Source organism: Nyctereutes procyonoides, unplaced genomic scaffold (assembly GCF_905146905.1).
Source record: "Nyctereutes procyonoides isolate TBG_1078 unplaced genomic scaffold, NYPRO_anot_genome, whole genome shotgun sequence".
NCBI classification, from domain to species: domain Eukaryota; kingdom Metazoa; phylum Chordata; class Mammalia; order Carnivora; family Canidae; genus Nyctereutes; species Nyctereutes procyonoides.
This window is the reverse complement of record NW_026575022.1, coordinates 1,738,224-1,759,941: the sequence shown is the minus strand read 5'-3', so window position 1 is coordinate 1,759,941 and position 21,718 is coordinate 1,738,224. Positions and strand designations below refer to the sequence as shown.

At 36.7% G+C, this 21,718-nt stretch overlaps 1 protein-coding gene across 3 annotated transcripts in view; it reads right to left on the bottom strand.

Annotated features, from left to right (window-relative positions):
- The window catches only part of ARL13B (ADP ribosylation factor like GTPase 13B), a 62,687-nt gene that overhangs the window by 38,870 nt on the left and 2,099 nt on the right, over positions 1 to 21,718 (bottom strand). For 2 of the 3 annotated variants that reach the window (XM_055342201.1, XM_055342210.1), the window contains exons 2-3: positions 8,378 to 8,448; positions 5,257 to 5,506 (exon numbers count right to left, since the gene is read on the bottom strand). In XM_055342201.1, the coding sequence (XP_055198176.1) occupies positions 5,257 to 5,506; positions 8,378 to 8,448 (321 nt within the window). The remainder of the gene's footprint in view (positions 1 to 5,256; positions 5,507 to 8,377; positions 8,449 to 21,718) is intronic. The other variant, XM_055342215.1, reaches the window with a different exon arrangement.

The following is a 21,718-nucleotide window of genomic DNA, read 5'->3' as shown; positions in this document are numbered from 1 at the left end:
GAGTAAGGAACATAGGTAGTCCATACTTGCGTACTTATGAGTTTCTAGCAAACTATAAAGGACTTAGGTTCTCCTATTTATTATTTAAAGGTCTAACTTGGTAAAAGTGCATTTTCCTCAAATTTTTATGACAGTATTAGAGTAACCTGTAACCTTAATTAGCTTCTAAGCACTTATAATAAAGAATATGACTCAAAGAAAATTGTAAACTAACATTTTCCTATAATACTATCTAGAAAAAAGTTGGCTCAAGTAGGCATATAAAGTCTGGAAACAAAAATCTTCTATTGGAAAAGTAATAATAAAACCCTGGTTATTGTTCCTCCTAATATGGAAACTCACTGTCATGGTTTCTAACCTTTTTGGTCATGAAATCCTTTAGGAATTTGATGAGCTAGGATCTGTTCCCACAGAAAAGTGCACATGCACTCAGGATTGTGTATGTGATCTCAGAGGGTCCTGGGAGGCCATCATAGGACAAAGACCTCTGGGTCAAAAAAATATTTTTTATTGAAATGTTCCTAACACCTAGTAAGATCATATCAGAGATACGGTTTTCTTCCCTGAATAAAACTCCTCTATATTTATTACTTTTGCTGCAAAGCATCTAATGTACAATGTTTGGCCAAAAGATAGGTCATATAGCTCCACAGGAAAACAGACAGTATGTAATGAGGAAGTGGCATCATTCCAAGTTCAAATGTGCTAACACAAGAGAATTGTTATTGTCCTGGGAGGAAATTTTAGCCTCGGATCTCGAGTTATCCCAGTTTTAAGTATTAGAGGAGTTTTAACCATAAAAAAAGGAAAGCTTCAGCTCAGTTCTTTCCAGAGGCATCAACAAATAGTGCCTTGTATTATTTATGAAAAACTTCTATGGGCTTAGTGTTGGAAGGGGAGTGGGGGTAGGTGAAATAGGTACAAGGGATTAAGAGGTAAACTTCCAGCTGTAAAATAAGTCATGGGAAGGAAAAGAACAGCATAGACATAGAGTCAGTAATATCGTAATAACTGTATGGTGACAGATGGTAACTACACTTAACATGATGAGCATTTTGTAATATATGCATAATTGTTGAATCACTATGTTATGCACCTGAAACTAATAGTATATGTCAACTATATTTCAACTAAGCAAGAAATTAGGGATTATGGTGATTCCAGTGCTATTGATACAATTGCAAAAGTTGTTTTTCTATTGGAAAAGTCTTTATCTGTCCAGAGTATCTAATTTTGTTTTTTTTTAATTAATTTATAAATTGTTAAAGCAAGAGTATAGGAGGGTACATGAGGGCAGATAATATAATTCAAACCTTAATCAGAACATAAGTTAATCCCTATTGTAGCTATGAGAGTAAAAGGAACACTTTCTAGGTAAATAAACAGGTTAACATGATTACAGAGCAGAAATTTGAGTAACATCTCTTTAATCACTTGTACTTTTCTACTAAAATGGATTCTTACAATAGTAAGAATATAGTATGGTTCACGTAATTATAAGCTGAATACAGAAGGAGAATTACAAAATTTTCCAGCTACTTTTAGTATAGAAGAGGCAGTTAACCACCAAGTCCAAAGAAGTAGAGTGACTTTCCAGGGTCATAAATTCACACCAACTTGCAGGATCCAGGTTCCAGACTCTCCATCTTCTCTCTAAATCCATGATTTTTCAACTTTTCACCACTATTTCAGAGATTTTAATCAAAATATTATGCTCATTAAGTAGTAAATGCTATAGAACTGTAAAACAGAATTTCTGAGCTAATAAAACACAGAAGCCTAGTGATGTTCTATGATTCTGACCTTTCAAGAGAACCCTCAAGTCTATGACGTAAAGTGAATTTGTTATGTCTTCATTGTAGTGACACATGCTGTCAGGCTCGTGTGCAAGGACAAGACAGGCAGACCCAGAGATGGCCCAGGTCCTGCTGCTGTAGTCATCTAACTTCGCTGCCCATAGCATGAATGAATCCCAGTTCCATCAATCTGTAGTTTTGTGATTATAAACAATGTTCTAATTTTTAAGGTTTATTTCTGTTGAATGACTGAATCTTCTCAGAGGTTTTATACTGTTCACTGTTCATAATTAGAAGGTGGGAAGAAAAAGCTATCTAGACATATTTAAGATTTGACTTATTTAATTGAAAAAGAGTGAGCATGAGCAGGGGGAGGAGCAGGGGGAGAGGGAGCCTGAGCAGGGGGCCCAATACGGGGCTCAATCAAGGGCCCCAGGATCATGACCTGAGCGAAAGGCAGCCACTGAACTGACTGAGCCATCCAGGAGCCCCGAAAATTATCTAGGTATTTAAGTGAGTTGTGGGGTTTTGTGGATCCTAAATCAGCTAGTTGAGGCTCACACAGGGATGAAGAGAAGAAATTAGATGCTGTCATTGAATTTTGCCCATGATAGGTCCAGATGTTTGTGGGCTGGAAGGAAGCTGCTAAGTGCAACAAGGAGCACTGTAGCCTGCCTCCTAATTCAGGTACCCTCCATCTACATTTCCACAACACACCAGGCCCGAGCACTGAGCTTAGCAGGGTTCTGCCGGAGGCCCTTCCCACTTACTACCTAGTGCAGTATTCTTTGGCATACCTCTTATGTGCCAGGGCAGGATCAGTTACACAGAATTTCTCATCTGCATGGAGCAGTGAAGGCAACCTGAAGGGACTGGAAGCAGATGAACTGTAAAATGACTAAATGTGTACTCTAAAAGGAGCTCTCATACTCTTAATATATTCTTGAATTCTTTCACTTGTTAAAGCAGGTACCAGTTTTGTAAAACATCAGATTTCTTTGGTGAAACGCCGAATTTTATGAATTTGAAAAACATCAAATAAAGAAAAAGGCTCCTAGTAGCAATGTAGAGGAGAACTTGGGAGGATGGGCAAGACTGCAGGGAGCCTGCTTAGGAGACTGCTGATACCAGGAACACAGGGGAGAAGTATAAAGGGGACCAGAGAGAAGGAGAGACTCAAACAATATCAGGACAGTGACATAATAAGAGAAATTACTTATAAATCAGAGAGAAATAGGTAAATAGGAGAATTTCCAAATATGAGTTTTAGATAGTTATTTAAGAGGGATTTAGAAACATAAAAAATAAGTGGGGTAGAGGGTCCCTGGCTGGTTCAGTCAGAAGAGCATGTGACTGTAGATCTCAGGGTCACAAGAGCTTATTTAATAACCAACAAATAAATAAATGTATATTTAAAAAAATAAAGATGGGATACGAAATTTTATATATTATATGCAACTGTATACATTACAAATTTTGCAAAAATATGCAAAGGAAATTCATCAAAATGTTAGCAGTGGTTGGCTCTGCATGGTCGATCAACATTTTTTGACTCACTCTTCCCCTATGTGTACTAAATTTATTAAAAATGTGCATTTTGTACATTTTGTAAATTTTCAAAGCACATTCATTTCAAAAGCAGTTTACCTTTATTAATAAAGATCTTTTGGTTGTAAAATTCCCCTGGAAAAAACTGGTCAAATGACAAACCATTCTATATCTCAGAAGCATGAGAGCATCCATTATTAACTCTCATGTCTTTGCGAGATCTCACCATGAAATTATAATAGTGAAACAATCCCCTATACTGATGAAAATTTTCAGAATTTTTTTCCTCACTATTCTGAAAATCTACTAGATGAGGGAGGAGGTGAGAGAACTGAAAGCAGGTCTCTTGATGACCATTATTTGATCACTTGGTGCTAACTGTAGTCAGTTACGAACTGCATGCTCCTGCCTCAGGGCTTTTCCACATACATACATCTGTATGACGGCCTCTCTCCCCTCACGTGTCATCTCCTCAATAAGACTTACTATGATCATCCTAATTATAAGAATAACATACCCGTCATAGCACCACTATAGGATCCTAGATCTTTTACCTGCATTTTTCAATATATTTATCACCTAATTTACCACATAACTATTTATTACATTTATGTGTGTATCACCCCCTAGAATGTTAAGCTTCTGAGGTCATACATGGATTTAAATTGTTTTTGTTCCCAAATGTATCCCCATCACCAGAACAATGCCTAGCACATAGTGGATGTGCAACAAATATTTGCTGAATTAACACATTCATGAATGAATAAATGAAAGAATAAATATTAGGTCAAAAAATGAACACACAATTACTTTACACATGAGCATCAGTCATCTCAATCTTTAACACTTTTTACTTTAGAAGTCACTAGTTCTTTGCTTAAATGTGTAGAGACTATTTTAGCCTACGGGGTTCAACACAGTTCATTCTTCATATAAATATCTATTAGACTTTCCTTCAGATTCAATAAAGGTGAGAACTGATTACACAAATCAAATAACTTCATTAATTGGTGAAAAATTAAGCCATATAACCTGTATAAATAAATGATGCCATGAAGTCTTACTTTGTGTAATCAGATCTTCCAAACTACTTTGTTTAAAAATATTCATTTACGCTGTGGACCACTGAGAAACTCTGCTTAAAATTTCTTATTTACCCACATGATTAAGCTGGCTGTTTTGTTTTTTTTTTTTTTAATCCTCAGAAATGAAACAAGCAAGAGGACAAAGGGACAAGAAGGCAAGGGCACACACATTCAGCTCACTCTGATTTTAAGAGCAATATAAAGGACTTTCCCTTTCCTATGTCTTAGAGTTACAGCACCATCTGGTGTTTACTATGCAGAAAGGCTGTGAGGGCAGGTGGTGTAAAAGTCCTTTGTCACTTTAAAAAAATGCTTAGGCAGCTAGACAAAATGATATAAGCATATGATTAAGTTGGTAGCAACGCAGATCACATAATCAATTTGGAAATATTGAAATACAAATTTAGAAATCAATGTGGCATTAGAAGAATAAGCTTTTAAATAATTTCCAAACAAGAATACTCTAAGAAAGACAAGACAAAGGCAAAACATCAGTTATTAAGAGGGGAAAAAAAGTGGAAAAACATTCTAGAACCTTGTTAATAGGCCATTTCAAAATGCAGAGTTTGATAACAAGTAAATTATCAAATAAAATAGTTTATATTTGAATACCCAGAAGATCTAAGTCTAACTTTTATTCTTAATATACCCCAATTCCTAATCCTTATGGAGAACATAACAGGGCCTCACTATATTAATAATACCCAGTTAATCACATTTTATTATACTAGGACGTGACAATTTTAGCTTATTTTGTAACTTAGGTAAATTTCTTTATTGGCTAATGCCACTGCTTCTGTGTTTACAATGACACCAGCATTACTTACACCAATATAGGCTTTCCCGATATCCTAGGATGTCTCAGCACTTCTGACATTGTCTCTTTTGTCTCTTCCATTCTCTCTTCATCACTGGAATCCACAACAAATATTACCCCATAGGCCTCAGCATAATAATTCTTCCAGATTCCCCGAATTCTTTTTCCACCTCCCAAATCAAAGATGGTGACTTCAAACTTTCCTTGCCTAAGGTCGATTTTGGAAAATCCAACAGTAGGAGCTACATCTTCAGGATACTCTGTTTCAAATGATACAAAAGAAACAAACTTTAGACTTTAAATTAATAACATTAACTTCACAACTTAAATGACATAAAAAGTGTTTTTCATCATAATTTAGCCCTAAATGGAATGTTTATTATTTGCTTACACACTAACCTTTATATCTAAGTATACTGGTTTGGGAGAAGGGTGGATATTATAAAATATCCAACTAAAATTTATGCTCTATGTAGATAAAAATTTCTGGTTTTTGTTTGTTTTGCACTGATATAACGCTAGCTCTCTACCACAGAACAAGTACTTAATAAATATCCATAGAATGAATAAATAAATGAACTCTCCAAGTTACAAATAATAAAAATTTCAGCCCTTTATACCACAGCCATCCCCAGGCATATTACAACCTCTGTGATGTTATAAAGAAAAACTGAGTATTTAAAGAATAGTTGAGAAGAACCAAAAAAGTGGGAGAAGCTACGAGTAGACTCTCTTTTTTAATTACTGAATTAAAACTATAATTGGACTAAAGAAACTTTTCTGGGCAGCTTGCAAATATAGAGTAGATTTCATTAATTCTACAGGGACACATTTTGGATGTTCTCATATGTTTAAAATTGAATTTTTCTGGAAAGAAAGTACAAACAAGTTGAATGTTGCAGTTGGAGTAAACTATTTTTTAAAGTATTTTTTAAAAAGATTTTATTTATTTCTTCATGAGAGACACACAGAGAGAGAGGCAGAGACACAGGCAGAGGGAGAAGCAGGCTCCATGCAGGGAGCCCGACGTGGGACTCGACCCCGGGTCTCCAGGATCGCCCCCCTGGCTGCAGGCGGCGCTAAACCGCTGTGCCGCCGGGGCTGCCAGGAGTAAACTCTTTAGATCGTGAACACAGAGTGAGGGGAGTTCTGGAAAGAATGAGGAGCCAGGGAAGTTATTTCAGCAGACCAATATAAGTAAGGTGACTAAAGTAGTGCTTTATTAAGAAACATCTTTACAAAGTCTCTAGAACTGACTAGAAATAAGAGTGATGGCCATGTTTCAGACAGATATAAAAATAAAAAGAGAAGAATGGAAAGAGAGAACTCATGAAAGGTTAATAGAACCTGGTGACTCCATGGCTTTGAAGAACAGTTCAAACCTCATGCTTGTCTCTCTCATTCTTTCTTCATCACCAGAATCCACAACAAATAGTAGTCCATTGGACTTTGTTTACAGCTGCATGGGCAATATAATGGCCACAAAGTACATGAGGCTTTTTAAATTAAAATGAAACTATATTTCAGTTCTTCAGCTGTACTATCTACATTTAAAGTGCTCAAAGCCACAGGTGGCTAGTGGCCGACCCTACTATTAGAGAGAACCAATATAGAACATTCCAGTCATTGCAGAAGGCTCTGTTTTAGGTGAGACACCTAACACTAGTGTAGGTGGACTTATCATTCCCACATTCAGCAAAACATTTGCTATTACAAAGAAAAATCTGAAAGGCATTTGCTGCTAGGCTTAGGTGTCACTGGGGAACAGATTTGCAAAGTACTACTCCCTTGCAGCAAATACCTTAGTGCAGTTTAAACAGCTCCCTAGAGAGCTAAAAAAAAAAAAAAAAAAAAAAAAAAAATTACATGTCATAATTTTGTAAGACCTTCATTATCTACTAGAAAAAAGTTTAGAAGCAATTTAAGCAGCACAATATTCCCCAAACAGGATTACACCAGACATTCAAAAATATGGATCTAGTCCAGGCCAGAACTGGTTTCCATAGTTAAAATAGACAGCAGTCTTTGAGTATGATGTGAGAGATACCCCCAGGAAATTATCAGTGAAAATAAATCAACAATGCTGGAGTAGGGATAAGGGAGCTAGCTAACAGGTAGAGGGCTTTGTTAGGCATTAGGATATAAAGATGAGTAAGCTAGGGTTGGTGTCCTCACAGAACATTCAGTACAATATAGGTAGATATATATTAATGGGAAATAACACAAGAACCTGTATTTCTATGAAAAAGAGGATAGTGTGAGGATGTTCTAGATTGCATGTCTGTGTCCTGTGGCCATGTGCTCCCTGTCCTGGCAAAGTTCTTATTTTGAAACCCTAATCCCCATTGTACTGGTATTTGGAGGTGGAGCCTTTGGGAGGTAATTAGCTTTGGGTGAGGTCATGAAGGTGGAGCTCCCATGATGGGATTAGTACACTTCTGGGAAGAGCACCCAGAGCTTGTTTCCTGCCTCAGTACCACAGGAGGAGGCAGCAGGAAGACGGCTGCCCGCAAATCAGGAAGAGAGCCCTTATCAAGAACTCAACTGCACTGCCACTCCAACTTCACACTTCCAACTTCCACAACTGTAGAAATGACTGTAGTTTCAGGCACCCAATCTATGATATTGGTATAAGCAGCCCAAACTAAGACCAACGGCATTCAAGAGGAAAAAGGTAAAGAGGAGAGAGGGGAAAGTTATGATATACAAAGTCTTCAGAAAGGCCATGAAAGAAAAATGAAGAATTAAAAACTACATAATTATGACAAAGAAGGGAGAAGAACATTCTGAGCAGGAGAGAGATGTAAGTACAGATAAAATAATGGCAACATTCCCAGGAAACAAGTCCGATTAGGTAATTTTTTCAAAGTTACATGTTTCAAATCCAGGTCAAGATGTTAAATGCCTTTCCTTGAAGACTTCAAGGATCCTCTGCATCTCTGCACTTATTCAAATCTGAAACATGTTAACAGGCGGGTACTAATAAGCTGGAGTCTATTCACCACATTAGCCATTAAGAATTTAAAAATTTAAAATAATGGAGTGTACACCATCTATACCAAATGAATACGTAACAAAGCAACTTAAATAAACAATTCAGAATAATTTAATAATGAATATTTTCAGCTTACCTCCTTGGATTCCCTTTGCCGTTGCCGTTTTACCAGCATTATCAAGTCCCACCATCACAAGAGTCACCTTTCTTAAAATAATAAAAATTTAAAAATCACTTTCTGAATTAATATTGGGGAAAAGTAAAAGCAAATTCATTCATTCAAGCAACATTTATGGAGGATCTACTATGTATAAGACAATCTTCTAGACCCCAGGGAGTTCAATAGTGAATAGAATAGATTCCAAAAGCAAATTCTTGAGAAATACCTTTAAAGTATCATCCTTCTGTTCTATAAGCAAAAAAAAAAAAAAAGAAAAGAAAAGAAGATTGTACAAGAGATAGTGCAAAAGGTCGAGAAAGAATAAAAGAGAAGGAGGAGAGAAGGATTCTAACACATGAGTTACTTATCATGGCTAAAGACTTAATTTTTTGGTTAACTGAATTCTAAAGATTATCATGAATCTTTTTTCTTGTAAAATATTTAAGAAAAGAATTATTGTTCGGTTCTAGGCACTACTGGTGTGCTCACTTGTTTTTAGATATGCAGCAAACACCTTACCAGGTATAAATCTTAAATACAGTATAATAACATGATTATTAACTCAAGTGGTAACACATTCATATTTTGAAAGAGGGCTCCTACAATCACAAAGCTTAAAATATTTTTGATGATATAGCCAAATTTCACAGAATCAGGAAAAAAAAAATAGTCTAGTGCAATTTTACAGTTGAAGAAACATAAGCTCAGAGCTGTGAGACAATGAGTCGCTTAGAGCCAGAACCAGAACCTCAATCACTTGACTCCTAGAGACTTCTTAAACCTGGGATAGGTAAAAAGAACAAACCTATTACAGTGGTTCTTTTATCTTGGCAATACAGTCCACACTACAGCTCATTTCTGTGTCAGGCTAACGTATCACATCATCTAAGAGCTAAGACCAGCCATTAACAAGAGAAGTTTGGGAACTAGGAACGCAGAGACAAAGCCACAGCGTAACACGGCTGTGGAGCCTGTTGCTTTAAAGCCACAGGGCCACATGCTCATGGGCTACAGTCAGGGTTTCAGCCAAGTCATTCTTCACTAACAATCATCCCAAAAAGGGATTAAAAAAAAAAAAAAAAACCCCAAACACAGAACTTAGATGTTAAGAATCCGTATTCTTACATCTCTCTAACCCTGATTCTTGGATCTGTTTGTTTTTGTTTCATTTTGTTTTATTACAGATGTATTCAAAGGATCCATATAACAAAAAGAAAGGACAGAGCTGAAGGTGTAAGGCAGTCCAGTTACAGGTCATACACTGAGGAAGAACAAACTCGGTCTTGCAAAAACCAAGTTGGTCATTTATTAAACAAATAGTTACTGGCCATCATCTCTGTACACTAGACACCAGTGTTCTAAGTACTTGAGATACACCTGTTTGTTAAAATAACTACTACAGCAAAAATACAAACACAGAAATTCTTCCCCTAACTAAACTGACATGTTAGTGGCAGGAGGCAATAATAATAAATACAAGAACTAAGTATGTTAAAAAAAAAAAAAAAGAACAGAGTATAAAGCAGGCTAGAAAGAAGCAGGAGCGGGGATAGGAGCTGGGTTGCAGTTTTGTGTAGGGTGATATGGGCAGGCCTCACGAGAAGCAAGGCCTTGAAGGAGCGAGTTAGTCATGCAAACATCTGGGTCAAGAGAGAACACCTAGGACAAAACCACTATGTGGGGGCATGCAAGAATGTTCTAGTATCAGCATGCAAGCCAGTGTGGTAAAACCCAGTGAGAATGGAGAGGAAAGAAGGACAGGGAGTCAGAAACTGAGGAGAGACCAGATCACGTAGGGCCTTGTACTTCGTGAAGGGTGAGGACTTCAACTTTTGTGAATGAAGTTAGTTTACTCTCCATATTAACTTCCTTTGTTAGCCAGGAACCAGTCCTCTAAATGTTCAACTGTCTCTACCCACCATGGGGAATAAAGGGAAGTACAATCTTGAATCAGTGTAAGAATACAGTAAGCCACAATTAGCAGCCTCCCCATTTCCCAACCCTAGTCAGCAAGTGGGAGGTCAGTAGCAATGCCAAAGAGAACCATGACAGATTACGGACCTGAGGTAGTATGTGAAGTCTGGACACCTCTATGTACGTAGAAATTGTACCCGCATTATCAACTTTGGAAAACATGAGTTTACTTCTTAAGGAAAGCTGAACAGTATTTCGGAGTATAGTATCATTATTTTCTTTGAAGAATTCCTAACTACCAAATATCAAATAAGATATAAACACAGAGTAATTTCTTAAAATATAGTAAATGTCTATCCAAAAGAGATGGATAATGTAGCATTTATATAATATTTTAGGTAAGTTAAGTTACTAGATATACAATGAATTAGATTAAAATAACATTAAAACTAATTCAATTTCCCTTTGAAAAATTTATAATGCATTTCAAGATCTCTCATGCTCAAACATAACCATGAACCAAAATGATTACTATTAGAGAACAAAAGGCCCACATTATGCTTATTTGCATCATTTACTCTATAAATATGTATTAAATACCTTTTATAACAGCAGCAAACATCCACAATCCCTAGCCCTTCTGTATCTGAGAGCAAGAAAAAAGGTGCTAGGGATCCCTGGGTGGCGCAGCGGTTTGGCGCCTGCCTTTGGCCCAGGGCGCGATCCTGGAGACCCGGGATCGAATCCCACGTCAGGCTCCTGGTGCATGGAGCCTGCTTCTCCCTCTTCCTGTGTCTCTGCCTCTCTCTCTCTCTCTCTGTATGACTATCGTAAATAAATAAATTAATTAATTAATTAATTAAAAAAAAAAAAGAAAAAAGGTGCTAGGTAAGTATGTATGACGACTGTTGCCATGGGGAAGCCCAGGCAGCCCAAGAAGAGAGAGCAGACAACCACACCTGCTCTGGAAGTCAAGGGGGACCAGCTGCAACCAGGTCAGCAATTCCCAGGAATATCACGGAACTGATGCTTTCTCATGCCTTATAAGCCAAAGTGAAAAATCTCAAATATATTTTTTTAAGGAAAATGGCCCCTCATTCTCTATTACTCAGGTTGCCTCTTATGTTTTCTCTCCATTCTTGTCAAGACTTCAGGTAAAAAAACAAAACAAAAAACCTTCCAAATAATTGCTATTACACATTTGAAACACTGTTCTTTAAAGCTTGCTACCAAGGATATTAGCTTTTTATTTTATTTACTTATATCTATTTTTATATATTTTATTTATTTATTCATGAGAGACACAGAGAGAGAGGCAGAGACACAGGCAGAGGGAGAAGCAGGCTCCATGCAGGGAGCCCAATGTGGGACTCGATCCATGGATCCATGGACTCCCCGGATCACGCCCTGGGCTTAAGGAGGCACTAAACTGCTGAGCCACCCAGATGTTCCAGCTTTTTACTTTAAAAGCTTTCCTTTTTTAAAGTAAGGCTATGTTTAAAAAAAAAAAAAAAGTACTTCAAACATGAAAATAACACATTGAAAAATTATAATTATGCTGAGACTGGCACAAAATAAGTCTCTTTGGATTTCTTTTTTACTCTTGAAGGTAGTTGATTTTTTAGATTATGCCATATACTTGAAAACATGACTTGAATATTTGGGGTAATTAAAATCTTAATGAGTAAACATAACATTAGCAGTACAAATGAAAATCACCGCATGAATTACTGCAATGTCTGATAACAAAACATTAAATTAATACTTCGAATAGAATGGGTTTAAAAGGTTAACATTCACCTAACGCTCAAAATTCTATGCAACCGTTTAAAAAATGAAGATGTACAATCTGATACATGTCAAAACGTGCATGTCATAGCTGTCTGGTAAATTATCACCGATTAGGAACAGCTGGCTGTGCCTATGTGACAAAAGAAAGATGGAAGAACTCTGCCTTTTAACCTCATGATTATTAATCAAATACATTAACCCTTCAATTGAAAAATATACATATACAGTGTTCTTAAGTTTATAGTGTCAGGAAAAGTTGATACTAGCAATAAAAACAATCATTTAGTCATTTGACCAGACAGTAATTGATAAAAGTGCATTAGGTATTATGGACACAAACATGCCTGAGACAGGGTTTTCTACCTCAGAGAACTCACCTTCTAATGTAATTGACTAAAACATAAACAAATATACTGTGACACTATGACCGCTGAGTATGCTCATCTATCTATACGAGATATTAAAGTAATAGAGCAAGAGGACTTTACCCAGCCTGGAGATACAGAAGGTCAAGGAAGCTTCTCACACAAGGCAATGCCTCAGCTAAGCTGTTAAAGTGGAGAAGTTTGCCAAGCAAGGGGAAGGTGAAAATAGAAGGTAGGAGTATGAAGAGATTCCAGACAGGGGAACACGGCCTGCCACCAAGGAGAGGAGGACTGGCAGGGTGTAGAGGTACTAAAGCCAGGGGCTAAGAGTACACCTGAGTAGAGGGGCCTTCAACCAAAGGAGAAGACGCTTGTTAAACTCATACATAATCACGACTCGACTCAACTATGCATTGAGTCTAAAGGAAACCTGATGTACTGCTTGCTACTTGAGGAACTAGTATCAACAAAGAGTTAATAATGTGACCTTCCTAAAAGTTTACAGTGATACTTTTACTACAGTTAAAAGTGAGTCTTTAGTTATATACCAAACTAGAAGGGCTGAGATGGAAAGGATTCTGTGGTATTTTAAGATGCACAGTATGCTTATACTAGTAATAAATATCAGGGATGGTGTGCAATCTGATATACTGCCACAAGCCTGGTATTACACAGACCTGTATTTGCCACTTCCAAGCTATATGACCTAGGCCATATTATTTTACCAGTCAAATTACTTAGTAACATCATCCATCCTTTAGGGATGTGGTAAAATGAAATATGACAGTGCAAGTAAAGTGCTCAATGCCTGTGGCACAAAACAAGTGCTCAACCACTAGATATTCTTATTATAGCATACAATTCAAGACAGGGAGTCCATGACATGAGACCACAGAAACAGGCAGGAACCAGATTACAGAAGAGGATAAATGGGGTTCAGTTTTACACATGTTGACATCAGTGCTCGCTCATCTCATTGAAGTATGAAGCCAAAAGGGAGATCTGTCCTGGGTTTATGAGACATACACCTGGTAATTAAAACTATGAGAACAGATGAAAGATTCCAGGGAGGGCATAGGAAGGAGAAGAGCCAGGGGCAGGGGAGCATGGAATCCTTAAAACTGTAGTCAGAAAGAAATGAGGAGACCAAAGAAACAGCAACATCGGGAATAGTTTCCAGAAGGGTTAAGAGATGAACAATATCAAATACTATAAAGTTCTGTAAAATAAAAGTATCTTTTTGGTAATTATTTCAAATTAAGTAACTCAGAAGTAAATGCTCTCATCTTTTCCCAAACCCTGCCATAACCAATGCTTTGAATTTATGCAGGAGGTCTTTATAGTCCAAAGCTACTTTACCCTATCATTTATATTCATACTGTCCCTGCACAGTTACCTAAGGTTACATGCTAATAAGAAGTTAGTCAACAGCAGCTTCTGTGGGACATTTAAACACAATGGTTTGTAAAAATAGTAATGATTATTATTTTATTTTTTATTTTTTATTTTTATTATTATTATTTTAAAAGGTAACTTGAACCATTTTGTCTAACCTGTCATTTACTCACATTTTTGTACATACACATCAGATAGCCAAGAAGAATGGCTCATTTTCATCAGAGTATCTTGAAGTTCTCTCCCTCCCCAGATTTAGGTCTATTACCATCTTGATTTAGTTGGTGACCTAACAGATGGTAGGTACCTAATAACAGGTACACTAACCAAAGTCATGAATTGCATGCTGCTAATAAAACCTAACCATCATATTGATGAAAATCTAACTATGGCATTTTTCTGCTTAAGTTCCTTAAAATCAAGTCCAAACTCTGTAGATCCTCTTCTGCCACTGTCCTCCAGCAGGCCTACCAGCCCGGGTATTCCCCTCGTCCTTTCTGTCCTTTCTGACCATTTGTGCTACAACAGCAAACACATGTTAATTTTCTCATGCAACGTCTCATACAGTGTCCTTCCTCTATGAGAACTTGCCAATCAACTCCGTAGCCCCAGCATCAAATGTGCTGGCCACACATTAAGTAAGCACCTTTACTGAATGAAACAGCATAATGTATTTTCTGACTCCCCCATTTGCTGAGTGAATAAATATTAAGTAAAATTAAAATATGCAATTTCCAGTTGATAAAGTATGATAATGGTTTTAACTTATATAAATCCTCACATAAAAGTAATAGTTCAATTTTAGGGAATATAACTAAAATGATCTATCTTCTTGCTGGCAGAAGTTTTCTGAAAAAGTTTACATGCTCAAGGTTTCAAGGTAATAACAGTGAGAAAGATTTTTAAAAGTGAAATAATTCTGAGTAAAAAAAATTAAAAGTAGGGATTAAGAGACTAAAAACCTTGTTTTATATATTTGATTTCAGAGTCTCTTTATATAACAGATATGTAATTTGATATACCAGAAATACAAGCAACACAATACTGGAATTTTTAACTTAGACTCAGAAAATATTTGTATTATTAATCCTTTCTGAGTGATGTTATTGCAATCATTTGAACACAATTCTAAACTTTCTGACCGTCAACTAAGAAGACAAGACCTCCCGTGAGATAATTACATAAAAACTATTTCTAACTTCAAAAATATTTTATAAGTCAAAAATAAACTATTTCACCAAACACACACACACACACACACACACACACACACACACAAAGACACATTGAACTTTTATTTCTGAAAATATTTTAATCTTTTTTAAAGATTTTATTTATTAATTCATGAGAGACACACAGAGAGAGGCAGAGACACAGGCAGAGGGAGAAGCAGGCTTCATGCAGGGAGCCCGATGTGGGACTTGATTATGGGACTTCAGGATCACACCCTGAGCCAAAGGCAAGCACTCTCAACCACCGAGCCACCCAGGCATCCCTCTGAAAATATTTAGAACTACATAAAGCAAGTTCTAAATTTAAAAAGTAACATAAACACATGTCGAAAAAAAGACTTGGAAACACTTTATGATAAATGTGTAAGAGAAAGAAAAAACCTACCACAAAAAAAATCAATATAATAAAAAATTCACCAAAAAAAAAAAAAATTATGGTGTGACTTTATTGTGCAAGTGAACTATTTTCTGACATTTTAATTCAGATAATAGAGCCCAGGATAATATTACATCAAAATTCCTACCTAAATTTATGGAGCAAAGAGGACCAAACTTGAGGTCATAATGCCAGCTCTGAAGTTTTAAGTCAAATTTTTAGTGTCAATTTGTTCATTTCTAGAATATAGAGGGGTAGAATCAGAACGTCTCTAGGTCCCTTTTTATCCTAAAATTCAAAACTTCTCACTAAGAATAAACAAGAAGCCCTAGCAGTTTACAAAGAAATGTAAAACATTCCAGTTCTGCGGACAGCACATCAGATAATCCTTGCTAATCTGTATGTACAGCTTAATTAACAAATTAAAAACTCAGCAGTTTCTATAAACGGTCTAGGATTTACAGTTACATTTATTTAAATCAAAATGATGGCTATTAATGTACTAAATGTGTCCCCGTCAAAAAAATTCATAGCAAAGATGACATACACTATCTATCACGATATGCTTTTACTTGATACCACAGTGATGTACAGAAAGCATTAATCCACAGTGCTGAAGTAACAATTGAGTCTCTTTTAGACTTGGTCACAGTGAATAATAATTTACTAATAAATTTGAAGTAAATTTTTGATAAGCTGCATTATGACACCAAAAAATATAGGTGAAGAAGAAACTAGCTCCAGCTAGTGGTTACCTCTGGGGAGGGATGGTAGGAGATGAATAGGATGCAGGAAGCTTCAAAGATTTGTTATTTCCTTAGAAAAAAACTGAAATGTGATAACCAAAGGCTAATACTTATAAATCTGGGTGGTAGGCACATGAGTACTTACCATATTTTTCATTTTGTTTAAATAATACTAATTTTTTATGTTTGATTGTAATATTACATAATTCTTGTTGCCATTTTTTTTTCTCATTTAAATTGATACTAATTTTCTTCTTCTCTTAGGTGAGTCATTCATGAGTTCATGTTCCTGGAAAGCCTAGGAAATACAAATTCCGGGCAGCCCGGGTGGCTCAGCCGTTGAGCGCCGCCTTCGTCCCAGGGCCTGATCCTGGAGACCCGGGATCGATTCCCACGTCAGGCTCCCTGCCTCTCTCTCTCTCTCTCTCTCTCATAAATAAAATCTTAAAAAAGAAAGAAAGAAAGAAATACAAATTCCTTCAATATCCCAGTAAAATTATACCCCCATCAAAACTCCTGCCTTCTATTCTTTTTTTTTTTTCCTGCCTTCTATTCTTGCTAAAAATCTTGGAAATCATCTTTCAACTCTTGCATATTCTATCATATTTTATATGCTTCTATTGTATCAACTAGATGCTATTGGCATAAATAATAGGAGTTCAGAGTATGTAGATGACAATATGTAAGGGTGAGGACCCACTTACAAGGTCTAGAATATACTGAGCACCATGGCTTGGGTTCTGTGCCCAGGATACATGCTTTTCCCTATACACAAAAGAAATGTCAATAGTCTTAAATGTTATAAATTAGAATATGAAAAGTACTAGGAAAAAAGTATAGGTGAATATAATCCTGGAAACATATAATGGAATATAATTCAATTATTACACTAAAAGAGTGGTGTATTTGAATAAAAAATTTTTAAATGCTTATGCTTCAAACATCAACAAAAACTTTACAAACATAACAAATAGAAGAAAAATATCTGCAATATACACTACAGAGAAATGATTACTACTATATACATTTAAAATCTGTTTTAGAAAAATTCAGTAAGGCAGCACATGGGTGGCTCAGTTAAGTGTCTGCCTTCAGCTCAGGTCATGATCCCAGGATCAAACTCCACATTGGGCTCTCTGCTCAGCGGGGGAGTCTGGTTCTCCCTCTACCTCTGTCTGCCACTGCTCCCTGCTTGTAGTCTTTCTCTCTGTCAAGTAAATAAATAAAATCTTAAAAAAAAAAAAAAAAAAAAAAGGAAAGGAAGGAAGGAAGGAAGGAAGGAAGGAAGGAAGGAAGGAAGGAAGGAAGGAAGGAAGGAAGGAAGCTCAGTAAGAAAATGCACTTCACCCAAGAGAAATACAGCAAAGGAAATCATTGGGAAAGTCCCAAAAGAAGAAATATGAAAGTCCAAGGGAAGAACAGTTTTACTAGGAATCAAGAAAACAGAAACTAATGCGGATAGCATTTTCCCCATAACCTGAAAAAAAAACAAACAAACAAGCGATGACTCTCATTTTTTGAGGGGAAAAGGCATTTTTATACACTTCTGGTAGGAGTAACAATTTTTTTAGTCTTTCTGAAACGCAATTTGGCAATACACACCAAATACCTTAAACTTTTTCTTTTTCTTTTTTTTTCCCTTAAACTTTTTCATTTGCTCTCATCAGTTGATCTCTAATCTCATTTCCAAAAATATTTACAGAACGGTGCCCACCCAAGCACTGTTCATAAGAGTGAAAAAAATTTTAATTTTCTAAACATTTAATAACCAGAATGATTAAACATACCTTGGTCAATCTATACAACACACTACTTGAAAAGATAATTCATGGAAAACATGTAATGATACAAAAAGATGTTAATTATGATTAAAGTAAAAATAAATTAAAAGAAGCTGTAAAATAACACTCTATTATTTCTTCATTGTTTAAAAATTTACACATATAGAAACCATCAACAAAAAAGGCAACCTACTAAATGAGAGAAGGTATTTGCAAATCATACAACAAATAAAGGATAAATATCCCAAATGTACAAAACTTAGGATAATATATAACTTGACAAGGGGCACCTGGGTGGCTCAGTGGTTGAGCGGGTCTGCCTTTGGCTCAGGGAGTAATCCTGGGGTCCTGGGATCAAGTCCGGCATTGGGCCCCCTGCATGGAGCCTGCTTCTCCCTCTGCTGTGTCTCTGCCCCCCCCCGTCTCTCATAAATAAATAAAATCTTAAAAAAATAACTTGATACAACTCAAAAAAACAACCTGATTAAAAAATGGGCAGAGGACCTGAACAGACAGTTTTCCAAAGAAAACATAGAGATAGCCAACAGGCACATGAAAAGATGCTCAATGTCTCTAATCATGAGGAAAATGCAAATCAAAACTATAACCAAAACTATAACCAGTGTCACCTGACACTGGTCAGATTGGCTATTACCAAAAAGACAAAAAATAACAAGTGTTGGTACAGATGTGGAAAAAAGGGAAATCTCATATACTGCTGATGGGAATGTAAATTGGTGCAGTATGTAAATGGAAAACAGCCACTATGGAAAACACTATGGAAAACATATGGAGTATGGAGGTTCCTCAAAAAAATAAAAAAGAGAACTGCCATATGACCCATTAATTCTACTTCTGGGTATCTATACGAAGAAAACAAAAATACCAATTTGAAGAGATACATGCACCTCCATGTTCATCACAGTATTATTTACAATAGCCAAGATAACGAAGCAACCTAAATGTGCAGGAATAGATGAATAATGATGTGGTATATAGATATACAATGGAATACTACTTGGCCATTAAAAAAGAATGAAACCATGCCATTTACAACAATATGGACAAGCCTAGAGAGTATTATGCTAAGTGAAATAAGTCAGAGAAAGACATACATACCATATGCTTTCATTTATTTGTGGAATCTAAAAAACAAATACACAAACCAAACAGAAAGAGACTTACAAGAGACAGGAAACAAACTGTTGGTTACCACAGAAGGAGAGATGAAATAAGTGAAGGGGATTAAGAGGCACAAACTTTCAGTTATAAGTTAAATAGGTCATGAGGGTGTTATATACACCATAGGGAATATAGTCAGTAATACTTTAATAATTTGTATAGTAACAGATGGTTAACTAGACTCACCATGGAGATGATTTGGTAATGGATAAAAATATCAAATAATCATGACATACACTTGAAACTAATAGGATCTTCTATGTCACTTATACCACAATAAAAAGGGAATTTACTGGTACGTAAGATATTCTACACTAAAATGTAAATCTTTGGGGGTGAGATTGTGAATTACTAATATAAGCCACTTTTTTGCCTAACTGTGCTTTCAATGTTCTACATAAACATTCATCACCTTTAGATAAAAATAAACATGAACTCCTTTCAAATGTCTTTAAAATAACAACAGCTCCTGTCCACAAGCCATTCTGGAGGACTGGCGAGAAGGGCTAAATAAACATTTTACTACAATACATGGATAAGTAGAGCCAAATACAGGGTGCTAAGCAAATACAATGAAAAGGTAAAGAATCTAGATGGAATTCAAAGAAAGTGTCCCGAAAGAAAGAATCTCCCAACAGGCATGTGAGGAATGATCAGGAACAGCCAACCAAAAACAGAAGGGCATTTGGTGAGGGATGGAGGACTACAGAACTAAGTCTGGCAAATTTGGCATGAAGAATTTGGACAGGAGAAAAAAGGAAAAAGGACCACTGACAACAGTGTAGAGAATCAGAGAATAGTGAAAAGTCTGTCAAAGAAATGTGGGAGAGAAATAACAGAAATTTTATCTGAAACAGAGCAGTGGGTATGGAAAGGCTAAAAGAGTGTAAGACATACAAGTGGTATAAGCAGGTAGAAACCAAAAGACTTGATTTGAGAGAACAAAGCACAAAGAGGTACGTAGGATTACTCTCCGCTCGACCTGGGTAAAGGCAAGGCAGAAACAAGTCAGCATGGAAATGAGAGAGGATAAAAATAAGCTCAATTGTGGATGTGCTGGGATTGAGCATTCTGGTGGAATAGGATCATGTAAATCTTCAAGGGGCAGATGAGTCTCTGTGTTGGAAATGCGGACGTGAGAGTCAATGTTTAAGTGGCCGCTAGAGTCACCATATGAGGTAAAATGGCCCATAAAGGGAGAATACACAGAAAAGAGAGTTGAAGACAGAATCCTGGGAAGACTTGAGAGTGAGATGAAGAAGGGCTACCTGGCAACTAGAAAAGACAACAGGCAGAAAGGTAAAAATTTCCAAATTCAGGAAAAATACATCAGAGAATTTCAAGAAGAGAGTGGTCTTCAGTGGCAAACGATGCCAAGAGATTGGAAAGAATCCACTGGGGTCTTCAAACGCAGGACGTTAAGGGATGCACGAGAGGAAGAGAGTCGGGAAAGGATCAGTAATCCATGGCCAACTGTTGCTGGGGTGCAGCTAAGAGGGAAGGGAAAGGTGGAGGCTGCAGGGGCAGAGGGTTGTTCCTTAGGGAGACACAGTGTGACGGCTTCTGGAGTGTCCACAACCTCATTACTGGAACCTGTCATGGCAAAAGGAATCTTACAGACACGATTAAGTTAAGGACCTTGGGTGCGGAGCTTATCTCGGGAGTACTGAGCAGACCTGATGTAAACACAAGAGTCCTCAGAAGAGGGCCTCTTCAAAGTCCTGATAAAAGATCAGAGAAGACACCTGTTATGCAAATGGCTTTGAAGACGGAAGAAGGGAGTCACAAGTCAACAACTGCAGGCAAACTTTTTTTTTGCTAGAAAAAGCAAAGAAAAACAGATTCTCTTTTAGAGCCTCTAGAAGGTATGCAACCCTCCTTACCCATTTGAGACTTCTGACCTCAAAATTGTAGGATAATAAATTTGTGTTGTTTTCAGTCAGAGTTAATAGTAATTTGTTACAGCAGCAATAGGAAACATTTATTTGGGTTGTTTTTTAGGTAAGAGAGGTTTGGGCATCTTCACATACTAAAAGAAGAACAGAAGCAAGGCTGTGAAGACAAAAGAGAATGTGATTTTATATTTTTGGTAATAAAATTGAACGATAAATTTTGGGATGAAAATTTAGGTTTATTCTTGTATCCCAGAAGTTTTCTCTGTGATCTCTGGCAAAGCGCTGAACAACTGAAGCTCACCGGGAAATGGGAAAAAATGGAATAAAGAACACAGCCACCAGAATTAGTATCTACACTGAGAGGCATAAAATGAAGCATAAAAGGTGGGTAACTGACCAGTAGGCACTTGTCTCCTGAGATCAGAAGTATCATTTCCTGAGTGCTACCTGCAAGCACTGAGACTCGCATACATCTTTTTCTCAAAATGCTGCAAGACAAAAAGCATCCACACTTGACAGAGGGAAAGTGCCAAAACTCCTAAGATTTAGATAGGAGTCTGTTCGACTCAGAAACACTACTGAGCAATCTGGCAGACACAGCCATAGCCACAGCCCTGGTCAGACTTAACACCAGGATAAC